Raw genomic sequence first — 17669 nt, 5'->3', positions numbered from 1 at the left:
TGGCGGTCGCACCATCGTCACGTGCCGGGGGCGCCCATGGCGGCAGCTAAGCCCGAGCGCGAGGCCTAACGGGGGCGGCGCCTGCGCACTGCGGTAAGGCTGGACTGGCTTGGGCAGGTAATAATAATGATGCCATTTATTAAGCGCTTATTGTGTGCAAAGCACTGTTCTAAGCGCTGGAATGATGGTCTGAAGCGCTCACTATGTGCAAAGCACTGGTCTAAGCGCTGGGGAGGTTACAAGGTGATCAGAGGTTGTCCCACGTGGGGGTCACAGGCGTCATCCCCATTGGGCAGATGAGGTCACTGAGGCCCAGAGAAGTGAAGGGGACTTGCCCAAAGTCACCCAGCTGACAATTGGCGGAGTGGGGATTTGAACCCATGACCTCTGACTCCAAAGCCCGGGCTCTTTCCACTGAGCCATGCTCCTTCTCTAGCATCAGCAGCCTCTTCATCGTCATCATAATAATAATGATGGCATTTATTAGGCGCTTACTATGTGCAAAGCACTGTTCTAAGCGCTGGAATGATGGTATTAAGCGCTTACTATGTGCAAAGCACTGGTCTAAGCGCTGGGGAGGTTACAAGGTGATCAGGTTGCCCCACAGGGGGGCTCACACTTTTCATCCCCATTTTACAGGTGAGGTACCTGAGGCCCAGAGAAGTGAAGTGACTTGCCCAAAGTCACACAGCTGACAGTTGGCAGAGTCGAGATTTGAACCCATAATAATAATAATAATGATGATGATGATGGCATTTATTAAGCGCTTACTATGTGCAAGGCACTGTTCTAAGCGCTGGGGAGGTTACAAGGTGATCAGGTTGTCCCACGGGGGACTCACAGTTTTCATCCCCCTTTTACAGATGAGGTAACTGAGGCCCAGAGAAGTGAAGTGACTTGCCCAAAGTCACCCAGCGGACAAGTGGAGGGGCCAAGATTTGAACCCATGACCTCTGACTCCAAAGGCTGGGCTCTTTCCACTGAGCCACACCACTTCTCTACAGATGAGGGAACTGAGGTCCAATGAAGTGAGGTGACTTGCCCAAAGTCACACAGCAGACAAGTGGCAGAGCCGGGATTAGAACCCACGACCTCTGACTCCCAAACCCGGGCTCTTTCCACTGAGCCACGCTGTTCCTCTTATCCCGCCTCTGCCACCTTATTATTATTGTTATTACTGTCTATGCCTCAGTGGCCTCACCTGGAAAATGGGGATTAAGACTGTGAGCCCCATGTGGGACAACCTGATCACCTTGTAACCTCCCCAGTGCTGAGAACAGTGCTTGGCACATAGTAAATGCATAATAAACACTGTCATTATTATTATTATCTAAGTCTCAATGAATGACCTCATCTGTAAAATGGGGATTAAGACTGAGCCCCACATGGGACAACCTGATCACTTTGTATCCCCCCCAGCGCTTAGAACAGTGCTTTGCACATAGTAAGCGCTTAACAAATGCCATTATTATTATTATTATTGTTATCTATGCCTCAATTAGCTCATCTGTAAAATGGGGACTAAGACTGTGAGCCCCACATGGGATAACCTGATTACCTTGCATCTACCCCAGTGCTTACAACAGTGCTTGGCACATAGTAAGGGCTTAATAAATAGCATTGTTATTATTACCTAGTGCTTACAACAGTGGTTGGCACATAGTAAGCGCTTAATAAATACCATCATCATTATTATTATTATTTTCTGGTCCTCAGCTCATCTGTAAAATGGGGATTAAGACTGTGAGCCTCATATGGGACAACCTGATTACCTTGTCTCTACCCCAGCACATAGAACAGTGCTCGGCACATAGTAAGCGCTTAAATACCATCATTATTATTACCCAGCGCCTAAAACAGTGCTTTGCACATAGTAAGCGCTTAATAAATACCATCATTATTATTATTAGTTTCTGGTCCTCAATTAGCTCATCTGTAAAATGGGGATTAAGACTGTGAGCCCCACTTGGGACAGGGAGTGTGTCCAACTCAATTTGCTTGTATTCACCCCAGCGCTTAGTACAGTGTCTGGCACGTAGTAAGCACTTAAATACCATCACTATTGTTATTATTATCAGCGCTGCGGTAGATGGAAGGTAATCAGGTTGTCCCACGTGGGATTCACAGGCTAGGAAGGAAGGACGATAGGTGTTGAATCCCCATTTTACAGAGTCCGGGCTTTGGAGTCAGAGGTCGTGGGTTCAAATCCCAGCTCCGCCGCTTAGTACAGTTTTCCACAATAAGGGAACACTTGACAAATACCACTATTACTACTATTCCCATCTAGCCAGGGAGACAGAAAGGGCAAGCAGCTGAATATAAAGCTACGAAGAAGCGCTGCGAAGGGTGAAGGTGCTGAATTGTACTTCCTGAGTGCTTAGTACAGTGCTCTGCACCCAGTAAGCGCTCAATAAATACGATTGAATGAATAGGTGAAGGCCTATGAGCTTTGGGGGGAGATGAGATGTGATTTTAGTGATGCTTTGAAAATAGGGGGGAGAATAGAGATCTATCATCTATGAAAGGGAAGTGAGTTCCACACAGGAGGGAGGGTATAATAATAATAATAATAATAACAATAACAATAACAATGATGGTATTTTATAAGCGCTTACTACGTGCCAAGCACTGTTCTAAGCACTGGAGTATAAGTGATCAGTGGGGAGGGAAACCAGAGTGAGACACAATGTTGTGGATGGTGAATGTATCTGCCACCTTTTATAGTATACTTTTCCCTAGTGTTCAGTACGGTGCACACAGTAAGTACTCAATTAATAATAACAGACTGTGAGCCCACTATTGGGTAGGGACCGTCTCTATATGTTGCCAAATTGTACTTCCCAAGCGCTTAGTACAGTGCTCCGCACACAGTAAGCGCTCAATAAATACGATTGAATGAATGAATGAATAATAATGGCATTTGTTAAGCGCTTACTATATGCAAAGCACTGTTCTAAGCGCTGGGGGGGGGGGGGAAACAAGGTGATCAGGTTGGATGTTCCCCAGGGGAAAAGATTAATGACCCTAGAAGACATTGCCAGGAAAATCGAGCTCCTTCCAGAATTGGAAAGGTCAGTCAGCGTCTTGGTGGGTGTTTCGGGATGGATCAGGGGGATTGAATATCTGTTCTCCCCCCTACATAATAATAATAATGATGGCATTTGTTAAGCGCTTACTATGTGCAAAGCACTGTTCTAAGCGCTGGGGGGGATACAGTGTGATCAAGTTGTCCCACGGAGGGCTCACAGTCTTAATCCCCATTTTACAGATGAGGTAATAGAGGCTCAGAGAAGTTAAGTGACTTGCCCAAGGTCACACAGCAGACAGGTGGCGGAGCCGGGATTAGAACCCATGACCTCTGACGCCCAAGCCCGGGCTCTTTCCACTGAGACACGCTGCTTCCCAACGATAATGATGATGACAGTGAGTACCTTGGTATGACTGTAAGCTCACTGTGGGCAGGGACCGTATCTGCCAACTCTGTCGTATTCTGCCCTGAGCACATTCACCGTAAAATGTATTCTGGATCCAGGAAATAATAAATATATAAATAAAAATACTATATATATACTATATATATATATATACATATATATATGTGTGTGTATATACATATATATATAAATAATATCTTTTGACCCCAACAGCAGACTTGGGGACCTTTCCCTAAGCTCTTGAAGAGCGGATCTTACAGTTCCCAAACTTCGCGGCGCCAAGATGGATCATCAGAAGCTTGGAGAGCTGGATGTTCCCCGGGGGAAAAGATTAATGACCCTAGAAGACATTGCCAGGAAAATCGAGCTCCTTCCAGAATTGGAAAGGTCAGTCAGCGTCTTGGTGGGTGTTTCGGGATGGATCAGGGGGATTGAATACCTGTTCTCCCCCCTACATAATAATAATAATAATAATAATAATAATAATGATGGCATTTGTTAAGCGCTTACTATGTGCAAAGCACTGTTCTAAGCGCTGGGGGGGATACAGTGTGATCAAGTTGTCCCACGTGGGGCTCACAGTCTTAATCCCCATTTTTACAGATGAGGTAAATGAGGCTCAGAGAAGTTGAGTGACTTGCCCAAGGTCACACAGCAGACTTGTGGTGGAGCCGGGATTCGAACCCCTGACCTCTGACTCCAAAGCCCGGGCTCTTTCCACTGAGCCCCACTGCTTCTCTGTGCCACGCTGCTTCTCTGTACAGCCTACATAGTACATAGGCTGTGAGACAAGGTATATATACCTGTATATATGTATATATGTTTGTACATATTTATTCTATTTATTTTATTTTGTTAATATGTTTTGTTTTGTTGTCTGACTCCCCCTTCTACACTGTGAGCCCGCTGTTGGGTAGGGACCGTCTCTATATGTTGCCAACTTGTCCTTCCCAAGCGCTCAGTCCAGTGCTCTGCACACAGTAAGCGCTCAATAAATACGATTGATTGAATGAATGAATGAATCAGGTGGCTTTTCAAGTTCCTCAGAACTCAGCATTTCAGTGCATAGGTCAATCAATCAATCAATCAATCATATTTATTGAGCACTTACTGTGTGCAGAGCACTGTACTAAGCGCTTGGGAAGTACAAGTTGGCAACATATAGAGACAGTCCCTACCCAACAGTGGGCTCACAGGCTAAAAGGGGGAGACAGAGAACAAAACCAAACAGGTGTTCTGCGATTGTCCTCAGGGGTATTTATTGAGCGCTTACTGTATGACGAGCAGTTCCTAACTTATATTACTGTCCACTTTGAGGATGTGTGCACATTTTGGACACTTTGAAGCACGGCTAATGAGGGCCATTTCTAGGGGAGAGATGGGGGGATTTTGGAGCTGGAATCTCAACCTTAAACTGTGCAGCCTCAGACTCCCCCCCACACCCTGCCAGTGGGTCTCCAAACTACCTGAGACCTTCACACCCCTTAGGGGGTATCCCCCCTCTGCCCCCAAACCGGGATAGCTACTACTACTGCAACCAACACCAACACCAACAGGTCAGCAGTTGCGCAGAGAATTGCTTCTGCCACTTCCCTTGTCCTGCGCTGAGGGGATGAACAGCCAAACAGTGCTTGGCACCTAGTAAGCGCTTAACAAATGCCATCGTGATTATTATCATTTGAGGGGGCTTCCCAGACCAGTGATCGGCTCCGCTAGTGCTCGTTTGGGCCTTTCCTCCACTCGGACCCGGTTGCTGTTTGACCGTTAAAATGCCACTAGGATGCCAGTTTGTGGAGGGCTTCCCTGCCCTTGGATGTGATACGAATGTACCCCTCTACTACTTTATTTACCCTTCTTCCCTCAGGGCCCTCTTTCCCTAAAATACTTTCACCCAAAGCAGTCTTGGGATTAGTTTCCTCCAAGACTGTGCGTCACCTACGGCTACTTAAGTCCATAGTAACGATAATAATGGCACTACTGTTTGGCAAGCATGTTACTGAATGCTGGGGAAGAAATAAAACGTTCAGGTCAGACACAGTCCCCCATGAGGCTCCCAGCCTGAGAGGGAGAATGGATACTCAATCAATCAATCGTATTTATTGAGCGCTTACTGTGTGCAGAGCACTGGACTAAGCGCTTGGGAAGTCCAAGTTGGCAACATCTAGAGACGGTCCCTACCCAACAGTGGGCTCACAGTCTAGAAGGGGGAGACAGAGAACAAAACAAAACATATTAACAAAATAAATAGAATCAATCAATTGTATTTATTGAGCGCTTATTGTGTGCAGAGCACTGTACTAAGCGCTTGGGAAGTCCAAGTTGGCAACATCTAGAGACAGTCCCTACCCAACAGTGGGCTCACAGTCTAAAAGGGGGAGACAGGGAACAAAACCAAACATACTAACAAAATAAAATAAATAGAATAGATATGTACAAGTAAAATAGAGTAATAAATACGTACAAACATATATACATATATGTATATCCCCATTTTACAGATGAGGAAAGAAGAGGGGCAGTTCGCCCACGGCCACACATTCATTCATTCAATCATTCAATCGTATTTATTGAGCGCTTACTGTGTGCAGAGCACTGTACTAAGCGCTTGGGAAGTACAAGTTGACACAGCATTCAAGCGGCAGAGCCGGGATTAAAACCCAGGTCTTTCTGACTCCAAGCCCCGTGCTCCGTCCACTAAGCCACCCTGCTTCCCAGTTGCAGGAAGAACTGAGGAGGGGAAGCTTGGACTGTCCCGTCTCTTCTGAGCACCCCCAGACTGTAGGCTCCCGGTGGACAGGGAGCGAGTCCTACCAACTCTGCTATAATAATAATAATGACAGCATTTATGAAGCGCTTACTATGTGCAAAGCACTGTTCTAAGCGCTGAACTGTACTCTCCCAAAAACTTAGTAGAGTGCTCTGCATACAGTCATCGCTCAATAACCCCGATGGATCGATCGATTCTTTCTCCACCGCCCGTCTCCACCCAGGAACCTGCTCACCTACGGCTCGGGGTACGTCGGCACCAACGCGGCTCTCTGCGGCCTCATCGCCAACACTTTCTGCCGCCGCGTCCTCAACGTCACGCAGGCTCGCCTCGCGGCCAGCCTGCCCATGGCCATCCTGCCGTTTCTGACCACCACCACGACCTACCAGACTTTCGTCACCGACCCTTTGAATTCGGGTGAGGAGTTTTCCTTTGGCGAGGCCCCGGGATGGGATCGAATTCCCGAGACCCGCCGAGCCGGGTGATGCCACGGTGACCGTTTACAGGGTTGCCACGGGCCCCTTTGGCCACCACATTCGGCGTTGGGCGTGCTCTCCTCTCTCTCCGCTCGAGCCAGTTCCTCCCCAAGGTCTTTACCTCCAGGGCGTTTTCTTGCTGAGCCGCCACCTTGGCTCTGGCGTCCGGACACCACGCTCACTCCCAATTCCCAGGGCTGTACCGTCCTTCCCGCTCCATGGGCCAGAGGCGGAACCCGGATTAGAACCCACATCTCCTGATTCCCAGTCCTGACCTGCGTTCTTTCCACTAGACCACACTGGTTCCCCGGCCCCGCACTGGGTTAGACGGAAAAGTCAATCCCAGCCGTTCCCGGCCCTCTCCTTCCACCCCTCCCACGAGCGTGGCTCATCCCGGTGTTTTCCTCTCCTTTCTCCACACGGTTCCCAGAATCCGGCGGAAGGGAGAACCCCCGAGTCTCAAAAATTAGCGGGCGATTAAGGAGAGCACTTAAAAATATCATGAATTCTTCTGAAAGGCAGTAATGGCATCATCCAAGATGTAATGGGAGTTAAAAATTAAGAGTGTAAATTGCAAGGAAACCCAGTTGTTGCCAACATGTACTTCCCAAGCGCTTAGTACAGTGCTCTGCACACAGTAAGCGCTCAATAAATACAATTGATTGATTGATTTCCTCATCCGCAAAATAGGATTTCAGTATCAGTTCCCCCACCCTCTTGAATGGTGAGCCTCAGGTGGGTCGGGGACGGTGACTGAATTGTGAGAACCCAGGTTTCCTTGACTCAAGGCTGTCCTCTGCTTTTTAGAGGGGCAGCGTGGCCCAGTGGAAAGAGCCTGGGCTTTGGAGTCAGAGGCCATGGGTTCAAATCCCAGCTCTGCCAATTTTCAGCTGTGTGACCTTGGGCAAGTCACTTACCTTCTCCATTCCTCAATTACCTCATCTGTAAAATGGGGATTAAGACTGTGAGCCCCCCCCGGGACAACCTGATCACCTTGTAACCTCCCCAGCGCTTAGAACAGTGCTTTGCACATAGTAAGTGCTTAATAAATGCCATCATTAGAAGGGAAATAAAGGCTTCTTGGTTCTGTTGGCCAGGTGACCTGAACTGTGAAACCTGCACCACCATAAGAAGTGGATTGGTTGGAATGCTGATCGGCGGACTTTATCCTGTTGTCTTGGCCTTTCCCATCAATGGAGCCTTGGCAACCATGTAAGTGTCTTTGGTTTTTCCCTCCCCTTCCAACAATGATAGGATTGTCCACATTTTGCCTTCCATCTGAAGAATGGACAAACTAATTATCGCTGTTCAGAAAACAGGCTCCGTGGAAGAGGAACCAATTAATTAGTGCCAAACGCTGTTTCCATGCTGGAGGGCTTTGGCCTTTTCGACCCTTACAGTGGCTTCTTTCGGTAGCCAGAGAAGGAGAGTCATTGTGCCCGTAGATAGGTACGGCTAAAGTGGCGGGTACGTGCCCGCCTGTCTGTGATGAGGGCAGGTCTTACAGCAGCCCTCACTGCAACACCACTTTTTAAGCGCTTATTATGTGCCGGGCACTCTACTTGTACTAAGCGCTGGGGAAAATACAAGATAATCGGATTGGACAGTCCCTATCCCACATAGAGCTCAATTTTAATGCCAGATAACTAAGGCAGCTGTCACACAGCAGACAAGTGGTGGAGCTGGAATTAGAAAACAAGTCCCCTGGCTCTTAGGGCTGTAGCTCTTTCCATTAAGCCACGCTGCTTCTTCCAGCACCCTGGGCTTGGATAATAGTGAAGGTTAAGACCTGACAGTTTATCTATAAAACTACAACGATCGAGTGTCCCTCCAATGACCGGGGCTCTGGAGTAAAGCACCCACTGAAACTACGCCGAAGCTTACAAGTTAGCTGTTGCCTCTCCCATAAACAGGGGGAACCGATGCCCGTCAGACCTATTTTCCTTTTACGTCCAATTCCATCTCGATGCCCTAAGAACACTCAGAATGGCCCAAGATGGATTTAACATACCATTCAACCCGCTCAGAACCTGATCCCCGTTCTTGACAAGTTAGGGAACCCAAGTTATGAATACGGAATATTCGGGAAAGGGGTTGAAGAGTGGAGGCAAGTGACTGTAGGATCTGCAAAGTGGGGGCAGGCTGTGGTTAATGCGCAGAGGGGCTGAAGAAGAAAAAATTTCAGATGGACTCAAGTCACCCAACCTGAATATACCACGGGAGTCGGGAGGGCACGTAACCCGTACGGCCAAATAACGATCCCTTGTGCCCGGCAGGCTTGGCGTTTTTCTAGAAATACGTCTACCCACACGCAGAATGGAACCACAGCTGCTCTTGCGCCTTGGATAAAAAGGAAAGACTTAAATTGCACAGCTCATTTTTTGTTTGTTTGTTTTCTTTAGTTACCACACGAGCCCGCTGCCACAGAGAGGAAACATCCTAAACTACTGGATAACTCTTTCAAGGCCCATCTTCAGGAAGATGCTTTTCCCTATACTGTTGCAGACTGCATTTGCCTTCTATCTTGGTTCCAGACAATATAGAATATTTATAAAAGCACTTCAATTGCCGGACCCTGAAGTGGACAAGAAAAAGTCTCACTGACAAATAGCCTGTATATGTCAGAGGGAGCAACTTAGCAAATATAAAAATAAATTTAAAAAAAAACCTACACTAAACTCAGCGGCTTTCCTACGTATACTGGTGTAGAACTGGAAGACACACTGGTAGAAAAAAATAATGATGATGATGGAATTAGTTAAGCCCTTATTACGTACCAAGCACTGTTGTAAGCACTGGGGTAAATAAAACGACATCAAGTTGTCCCACGTGGGGCTCACGGTGTTAATCCCCATTTTTACAGATGAGGTAACGGAGGCACAGATAAGTTAAGCTGCTTCCCCAAGGTCTCACAGCAGACAAGTGGCGGAGCCGGGATCAGAACCCACGTCCTCTGACTCCCAAGCCCGTGCTCTCTCCGCTAAAACTTGGGTCGAAACACTCAAAATGTCAAATTGCCAAATTTCCACTACTGCAATCAGTTTTTCTATTGACTCAGCAAAAAGGCAATTTTCCAATACTGATCAAAATACACTTAATATCTCAGTACTGAAGGGAAGGGATATTTTAAGTCGATGGCGTTGACAGAATGGTACAGAAAAAAATAAAAGAAATCACAACCTTAAAAGAAGCAATAAGCTCGCGGAAAAAAATCCAGTGGGAGACTGGTGATAACTAAAGAAAGCCCAGCAACTGAAACCGAAGCCAGGGAAACCTGGAGTCAGTCCATCAGATTTACTGAGTGCTTACTGTGTGCAGAGCACTGCACTAAGCACTCGGGAGAGTACAATATAATAGACACATTCCCTGCCCACAACAGTCTAGAGGAGTCAAATTGTTAGAAAGATTTGTGGTAGAATAGGGATGGGCTGACAGGAAATACCTTGAGGGGGCAGTTTCAATTTACTGAATTTAGTAAGACCCTTGCAGGTTATAGAAAAGAGCACCAACCCCTGGAGCATCCCCTTGCCCTTCTCCCCGAAACCTTTCATTCTTCGAAAGAACCCTCAGGCCCAGCTCCTTCTGCAATTCAGAGAAAAAGCTGCCAGGCCCGAATTCAATCTAGGGGCATTCACCATCACCTCTGCTAGCGGCAGGAAACTTGGATATCAATGAAGGGAAGTGGCTTCAGTAAGACACCTTGGAGAATTTTGGTTTTTTCTATTACTCTTCTATTTTTCTATTACTATTTCTATTTCTAGCTGAGCAAGACTTTAACCAGACATACAATTTGCCATTTGAACAGCCAGGATTAATGGTCCATTCACATCAAGCCGCTTTCCATTTGGAAACGGTTTGTATCTCCTTATACATCTACTCCTGATTACAATTCTAAGTGTTGAAAAGAAATATAATGTTACTTTAAAGGAGAGGGATTATTATACCACTGGAGGGTAAGCACCAAGTCTCTCCTTACCATTTAGAGCGTTCTGAGCACCTAGTTGCCTTTGAATTGCACTGACATGGCAGAAACTTTTATTCTACCCCCTTTATGGGAATATCATATTTTCCATTGTCAGGACAGCGAGGACTACCTCGTCAATCCCTAGCTATAGGCTCTTGATTGTAGTTTGTGCACTGTTCGTTCAAATCCAGAGGTATACAACTCATCCAACTTAGAGAAGCAGAGTGGCTCAGTGGAAAGAGCCCGGGCTTTGGAGTCAGAGGTCACGGATTCAAATTCCGACTCCACCACTTGTCAGCTGTGCAACTTTGGGCAAGTCACTTCTTGGTGCCTCAGTTCCCTCATCTGTAAAATGGGGATTAAGACTGTGAGCCCCACGTGGGACAACCTGTTCACCTTGGAACCTCCCCAGCACTTAGAACAGTGCTTGGCACATGGTAAGTGCTTAATAAATGCTATTATTATTATCCATTCTATTACCACCAAACGACAGAGCTGCTCCTGGAGAGCCCAAGGGCAACAGAAGTTCACCGCATAAATTATGAGAGGATGTTGACTAAACACATTGCAGAAGGAGGTTTTTTTCAAAGGGAGAAAGATCATACAGTGTAGAGACTAATGAATGAAGATATTCCCATAAAGAGGGCAGAATAAAAGTTTCTACCATGTCAGTGCAATTCAACAGCAACTAGTTGTTCAGAATACTCTAAATGGTAAGGAGAGACTTGGTGCTTACCCTCCAGTGGTAAAATAATCCCTCTCCTTTAAAGTAACATTATGTTTCTTTTCAACATGTAATCAGTTATTTTCCCCCAAAGAGCTCCAAGAGTCGCTGAGGAACATTCGTATTACCTTACTCTTTTTCAACTCCTTTTTAATTATACTTTCTCTCACCTAGTTTTCTCTCAGCCCCCAAACCAGGGCCACCCTCCTCTGGAATGGCAAACTGTTATACTATAACCCCTTGCCCTTGATGTCAATCATCAGAATCATCACCGTCTAGGGCACTAAACTAAGTTTCATGGCACATCTTACTGTAGTAACCAAAAATCGGGTGACCCCGGGTGAGGAAGATGTGCGTAATGACATATTGAAACGGACAGATTCGGGTTCAGGAAGCTTCAGCATTTACAAGAAAATGTACTTAACCCCAAATCTGATCATAACTCTCAAAAGCCTCTGAGGGATCCTTAAACGCTACACAAACCACGTGGAAATAAAAATGTGACACGAAAAATCGATGTGGGAAATGGGAGAGAAAAATGCTACGTCACCAAAACTAGAAAAAAGAACCTAAATGGAAATCAGTGCCAAAATCAACTGACCAAGCATAAAGATTCCTACATAGCAAGCAGCTTGAAAAAAAAGTCCTAATGAATTATTTCCTTGATCACATAAATTATATAAAAAAAAAATCGGGGCTAGGATGAGGGTTTCCTCAAATACTGTCATTGTCAAAAATGACATTTTCAAAGGCGGAAATCTGAAGACGCCTAAAATTTTAAGACAGGGCAAAGCTAAAGAGGACCCCGGGATACAACGCTCTGGCAATTCGTCCCCTCTGACCTCCCCAACCTCCAAACCGAACAGAATTTATGGAAAAAGTCCAGATAACAACAAAACAGTAGGGTTAGGATGTAGCTATGGGAAAACAACTGTCCCTTGTCTATTGTTTGAGATCTCACACTTGATCCACAGACGACCAGAACCCAGCATTCATCAGTGTACAAGAGGACCATCCGTTGGGATAAAAAGGGGTGAGATAAACAGATTTTTGGAGCCCATAACCACAAGATCAATAAGCCCGGTTTTTATTTGTGACACCATATTCCTTTGTTCATAGGTACAGCACAGTTATATACCCCGAAACAGACACCAAAATGTTCAAATCCTGTTCAATTCCAACTAAAGTCATCTGTTGCGAGAAAGATACATTTAACAGAATTCTAAAAAGAGAGCGCAAACTAGCAGAAATTTCTTACGAACTCCCCAGCTAGTTTGGGTTTGTAAGATCCCAGAGGAACTAAAGAAAATCCATGCGGTCGCATTCCGGGGTCGATCCTGCTCTTTAAAGCAGCAGGTTTCTCGCCCGATGTATAATTTGAACCCACACCTGTCTACTTGTTTTGTTTTGTTGTCTGTCTCCCCCTTCTAGACTGTGAGCCCGCTGTTGGGCAGGGACCGTCTCTATCTGTTGCCGACTTGGACTTCCCAAGCGCTTAGTACAGTGCTCTGCGCACAGTAAGCGCTCGATAAATACGATTCAATGAATGAAGCCAGGATGGTCAACAGCAGCAGGCGATGTGACCACACACTCTTGAGATGCCAACTGTATATCGGAGACCAGGGTGAAAAACCCACCTCTCTTATCCAGCAACAAAACACACACAGTATGCCAAGGTTTCCATTTACAAAACCACCTCTCGGGTCGTCATCGTTGGAATCACTCTTTTTGAATTACACACATTTGAAAGATAAAAACAAAAGCCCCGACGTTACCTCATTATTCCTCATTTCTGACACTACTAAGCAGGAAATGTGTCCAGCAGCTGGTCCCGTCTCTTCTTCCCCAACAGCGGAGTCCACCTTAGCATAAAGAAAAAGAAAGAATGCTAAATACGCGCACGCTTTAACAGTGCTGTTTCACAAAGAATTTCCACAGGACTTTTCTCCTACCGAAGGACACCCGTGCCCAATTTACTTGACCAAGAGTTACTGACGTACTCCAAGGGGAGAGTGTGACGCCTCTTTAGCCGAAGTAAGCTGTTTTTAGGGCATCGGAGTTAAGAATAATAATTATAATGATGGCATTTGTTAAGCGCTATGTGCCAAACACTGTTCTAAGCGCTGGGGGGATACAGGGTAATCAGGTTGTCCCCTATGGGGCTCATAATCTTAATCCCCATTTTACAGATGAGGGAACTGAGACACAGAGAAGTGAAGTGACTTGCCCAAAGCCTCACAGTGGCGGAGCTGGGATTCGAACCCACGACCTCTGACTCCAAAGCCTATGCTCTTTCCACTGAGCCACACTGCTTCTCTAAGACAGCTGAAAGATTTTTTTGGCCCACCACCTGTCTGCTGCATGACTGTGGGCAAGTCATTTCACTTTTCTGTGCCTCAGTTACTTCATCTGTAAAATGGGGATGAAGACTGTGACCCCATGTGGGTCAACCTGATCACCTTGTATCCTCCCCAGCGCTTGGAACAGTGCTTGGCACATAGTAAGTGCTTAACAAATGCCATTATTATTATTATTATTTTATCCTCCCCAGCGCTTAGGACAGTGCTTGGCACCTAGTAAGCGCTTAACAAATACCATCATCATTATTATTATTGTTATTTTACCCTTCCCAGTGCTTAGAACAGTGCTTGGCACATAGTAAGCGCTTAACAAATGCCACCATTATCATTAGAGCCCGGGCTTGGGAGTCAGAGGTCATGGGTTCAAATCCCAGCTCTGCCAGTTGCCAGCTGTGTGACTTTGGGCAAGTCACTTCACTTCTCTGGGCCTCAGTTACCTCATCTGTAAAATGGAGATTAAGACTGTGAGCCCCACGTGAGGCAACCTGATCCCCTTGTAACCTCCCCAGCGCTTAGAACAGCAGTTGGCGCATTCTAAGCGCTGGGGAGGATAAAATAATAATAATAATGGCATTTGTTAAGCACTTACTATGTGCCAAGCACTGTTCCAAGCGCTGGGGAGGATACAAGGTCATCAGGTTGACCCACATGGGGCCAGAGGTCATGGGTTCAAATCCCAGCTCAGCCAACTGTCAGCTGTGTGACTTTGGGCAAGTCACTTAACTTCTCTGTACCTCAGTTACCTCATCTGTAAAATGGGGATTACGACTGTGAGCCCCCTGTGGGACAACCTGATCACCCTGTAACCTCCCCAGCGCTTAGAACAGTGCTTGGCACATAGTAAGCGCTTAACAAATACCATCATTATTATTATTATTATTATCTTCCCCAACACTTAGAACTGTGCTTGGCACATAGTAAGTGCTTAACAAATACCATTATTATTATTATTATTTTATCCTCTCCAGAGCTTAGAACAGTGCTTGGCACATAGTAAGCGCTTTAACAACAAATGCCACCATTATCATTAGAGCCCGGGCTTGGGAGTCAGAGGTCATGGGTTCAAATCCCAGCTCTGCCACTTGTCAGCTGTGTGACTTTGGGCAAGTCACTTCGCTTCTCTGGACCTCAGTTACCTCATCTGTAAAATGGAGATGAAGGCTGTGAGCCCCACGTGAGGCAACCTGATCACCTTGTAACCTCCCCAGCGCTTAGAACAGTGCTTGGCACATAGTAAGCGCTTAACAAATGCCATCATTATTATCATTATTCTTAGGGCCTGGGCCTCATGGCGGCCATGGATGAGGCGTCCCCGCCCCCCTTTCCCTCAGGCGCCGCTTTTGGCGGGAAAGGAGCGCGAGGCCGGCAGTGCGCATGCTCAGCCTCGCGCGCGCAAGGCTCGCGCCACTTCCGGTGGGAGGGACTGGAAGTTGAAGGGCATCATCGCGAGACTTCCGGGCTCTAATGGGCGGGAAGGGAGGGGGAGGAGGGCAGCCCTGTCAGTCAGCTAGAAGTATTCATTCATTCATTCATTCGCCTAATCATTCATTCATCTAAGAAGCAGCGTGGCTTAATGGAAAGAGCCCGGGCTTCGGAGTCCGAGGTCCTGGGTTCTAATCCCGCCACTTGGAAGATGGGTGAGTTTGGGCAAGTCACTTCACTGGGCCTCATTTGCCTCATCTGTAAAATGGGGGTGAAGACTGTGAGCCCCCTGTGGGACAACCTGATCACCTTGTATCCCCCCAGCGCTTAGAACAGTGCTTTGCACATAGTAAGCGCTTAACAAATACCATCATCATTCATCTAAGAAGCAGCGTGGCTTAATGGAAAGAGCCCAGGCTTGGGAGTCAGAGGTCATGGGTTCTAATCCCGACTCCGCCGCTTGTCAGCTGGGTGACTTTGGGCAAGTCACTTCACTGGGCCTCATTTGCCTCATCTGTAAAATGGGGATGAAGACTGTGAGCCCCATGAGGGACAACCTGATCACCTTGTATGCCCCCCAGCGCTTAGAGCAGTGCTTGGCAGATAGTAAGCGCTTAACAAATGCCATCACCATCATCGTCATTCATCTAAGAATAATAATGGCATTTATTAAGCACTTACTATGTGCAAAGCACTGTTCTAAGCACTGGGGAGGTTACAAGGTAATCAGGTTGTCCCTCGTGGGGCTAATAGTCTTAATCCCCATTTTACAGATGAGGTCACTGAGGCCCAGAGAAGTGAAGTGCCTTGCCCAAAGTCACCCAGCTGACAACTGGCAGAGCTGGGATTTGAACCCATGACCTCTGACTCCCAAGCCCGAGCTCTTTCCACAGAGCCACGCTGCTTCTCTGAAGCTCTAAGAAGCAGCATGGCTTAATGGAAAGAGCCCGGGCTTGGGAGTCAGAGGTCATGGGTTCCAATCCCAACTCCGCCGCTTGGCAGCTGCGTGACTTTGGGCAACTCACTTCACTTCTCTGTGTCTCAGTGACCTCACCTGTAAAATGGAGGATTAAGACTGTGAACCCCATGTGGGACAACCTGATTACTTTCTATCTACCCCAGCGCTTAGAACAGTGCTTGACACATAGTAAGCGCTTAACAAATACCATCATCATTATTATTAGTATTAATCATATTTATTGAGCACTTACTGAGTGCGGAGCTCTTTACTAAACACTTGGGGAAATACAACAATAAACTGTGACATTCCCTGCCCACAGTGAGCTCACAGTCTAGAGGGGGGGATGAGTGCCTGCTGAGTGCAGAGCACTGGACGAAGCGCTACGGAGAGTACAATTCAGCAATATAACACATTCCCCGCCCACAACGAGCTTACAGTCTAGAGGGGGAGACAGGCATCAATATAAATAAATAAAATTACAGATGTAGACAATAATAATAATAATTGTGGTATTTGTTTAGCACTTAGTCTGTGTCAGGCGCTGGGGTGGAACAAGCAAATCAGGTTGGACACGATCCCTGTCCCACATAGGGCTCACAGTCTTAATCCTCATTTTACAGATGAGGTAACTGAGGCACTGAGAAGTTAAGTGATTTGCCCAAGGTCACAAAGCAGACAAGTGGCAGAGCCGGGATTAGAACCCAGGTCCTCCTCACTCCCAGGGCTGTGCTCTAGCCACTAGGCCACACTGCTTCTCTAAGAGTTGTGGGGCAAGGAGGGGAATGGATAAAGGAGGCAAGTCAAGGAGGCGCAGAAGGGAGAGAGAGAGAAGAGGAAATGAGAGGGAGAAGGGAAAAGGAGGAATCAGCAGAGATCTGTTTGAGGGCTACCTTGACTAAGAATTTCAATCTTTCAGTTCACGGCTCTAGCAATAGTATTTTAGCGGTTTAGGTGAGAGGCAGGAATCAGATTCAGTAGTCGAGGCGGGAAACGGTGAGCTCTCGGAACAACTTGGCAGCGGTCTGAGTGGAGAAGAGTGGATTCTGGAGATGTACAGGAGAAGCAAATGAATTTATTGACAAGACTCACTGTGTGGGTTGAATGAGAGAGATGAGTTGAGGATAAGGCCAAGGTTATGGGCTTCTGAAGCGGGGAGAATGGTGGCGTTGCCTACAGTGATAGGAAAGTCTGTTAGTGTTTTATCCCCAGTTCAAGGTCACTTGTAACACATGTAATTTTGAAGGGGCAACTCGCACCCATACCTTCTCTAAAAATTATTATTAAAACAGTGGTCTTTCCAAAAAAAGAAAACAGGAAACATCATTGCAGGCTAAATTTTCATTGAATATTTCTCAGGGTACTTACTGACTTAAACTCCACAACTAGGCAGGGGATCTGAGCAGTGAAGAGCAATTCAACCAGCCCTACGCTCCCTAATCTCGAGGGTCCTACAGAGGAACTCGCCTTCGGCGGCAACACAGGGGAAATAGTGCGAGCCTGCTGCGACTGAGGGGTGCGATAAGAAACCTGGCTTTCGGGTTGATAAATAGGGGACACACAG

The 17669-nt window shown here is 46.7% G+C and overlaps 1 protein-coding gene across 3 annotated transcripts; it reads left to right on the top strand.

Annotated features, from left to right (window-relative positions):
* The first annotated feature begins 56 nt into the window (after window positions 1-56).
* TMEM126A (transmembrane protein 126A) lies at window positions 57-9334 on the top strand. Of its 3 annotated transcripts, none has more exons than XM_038761988.1 (5): window positions 57-93; window positions 3648-3821; window positions 6425-6618; window positions 7775-7889; window positions 9080-9334. In XM_038761988.1, the coding sequence occupies exons 2-5, from the start codon at window positions 3718-3720 to the stop codon at window positions 9279-9281; spliced, it is 615 nt and encodes a 204-aa protein (XP_038617916.1). In that variant the 5' UTR covers window positions 57-93; window positions 3648-3717; the 3' UTR covers window positions 9282-9334. The 3 variants fall into 3 exon arrangements, with proteins under 3 accessions (XP_038617916.1, XP_038617917.1, XP_038617918.1); XM_038761989.1 differs by having other exon boundaries at window positions 74-117; XM_038761990.1 differs by lacking the exons at window positions 57-93; window positions 3648-3821 and adding an exon at window positions 4146-4227.
* Window positions 9335-17669: the final 8335 nt, after the last annotated feature.

This window comes from Tachyglossus aculeatus, chromosome 20 (genome assembly GCF_015852505.1).
Source record: "Tachyglossus aculeatus isolate mTacAcu1 chromosome 20, mTacAcu1.pri, whole genome shotgun sequence".
Classification (NCBI taxonomy): Eukaryota; Metazoa; Chordata; class Mammalia; order Monotremata; family Tachyglossidae; genus Tachyglossus; species Tachyglossus aculeatus.
Note: the sequence above shows the minus strand (reverse complement) of the source record. Positions and strands in the feature narration are given on the sequence as shown.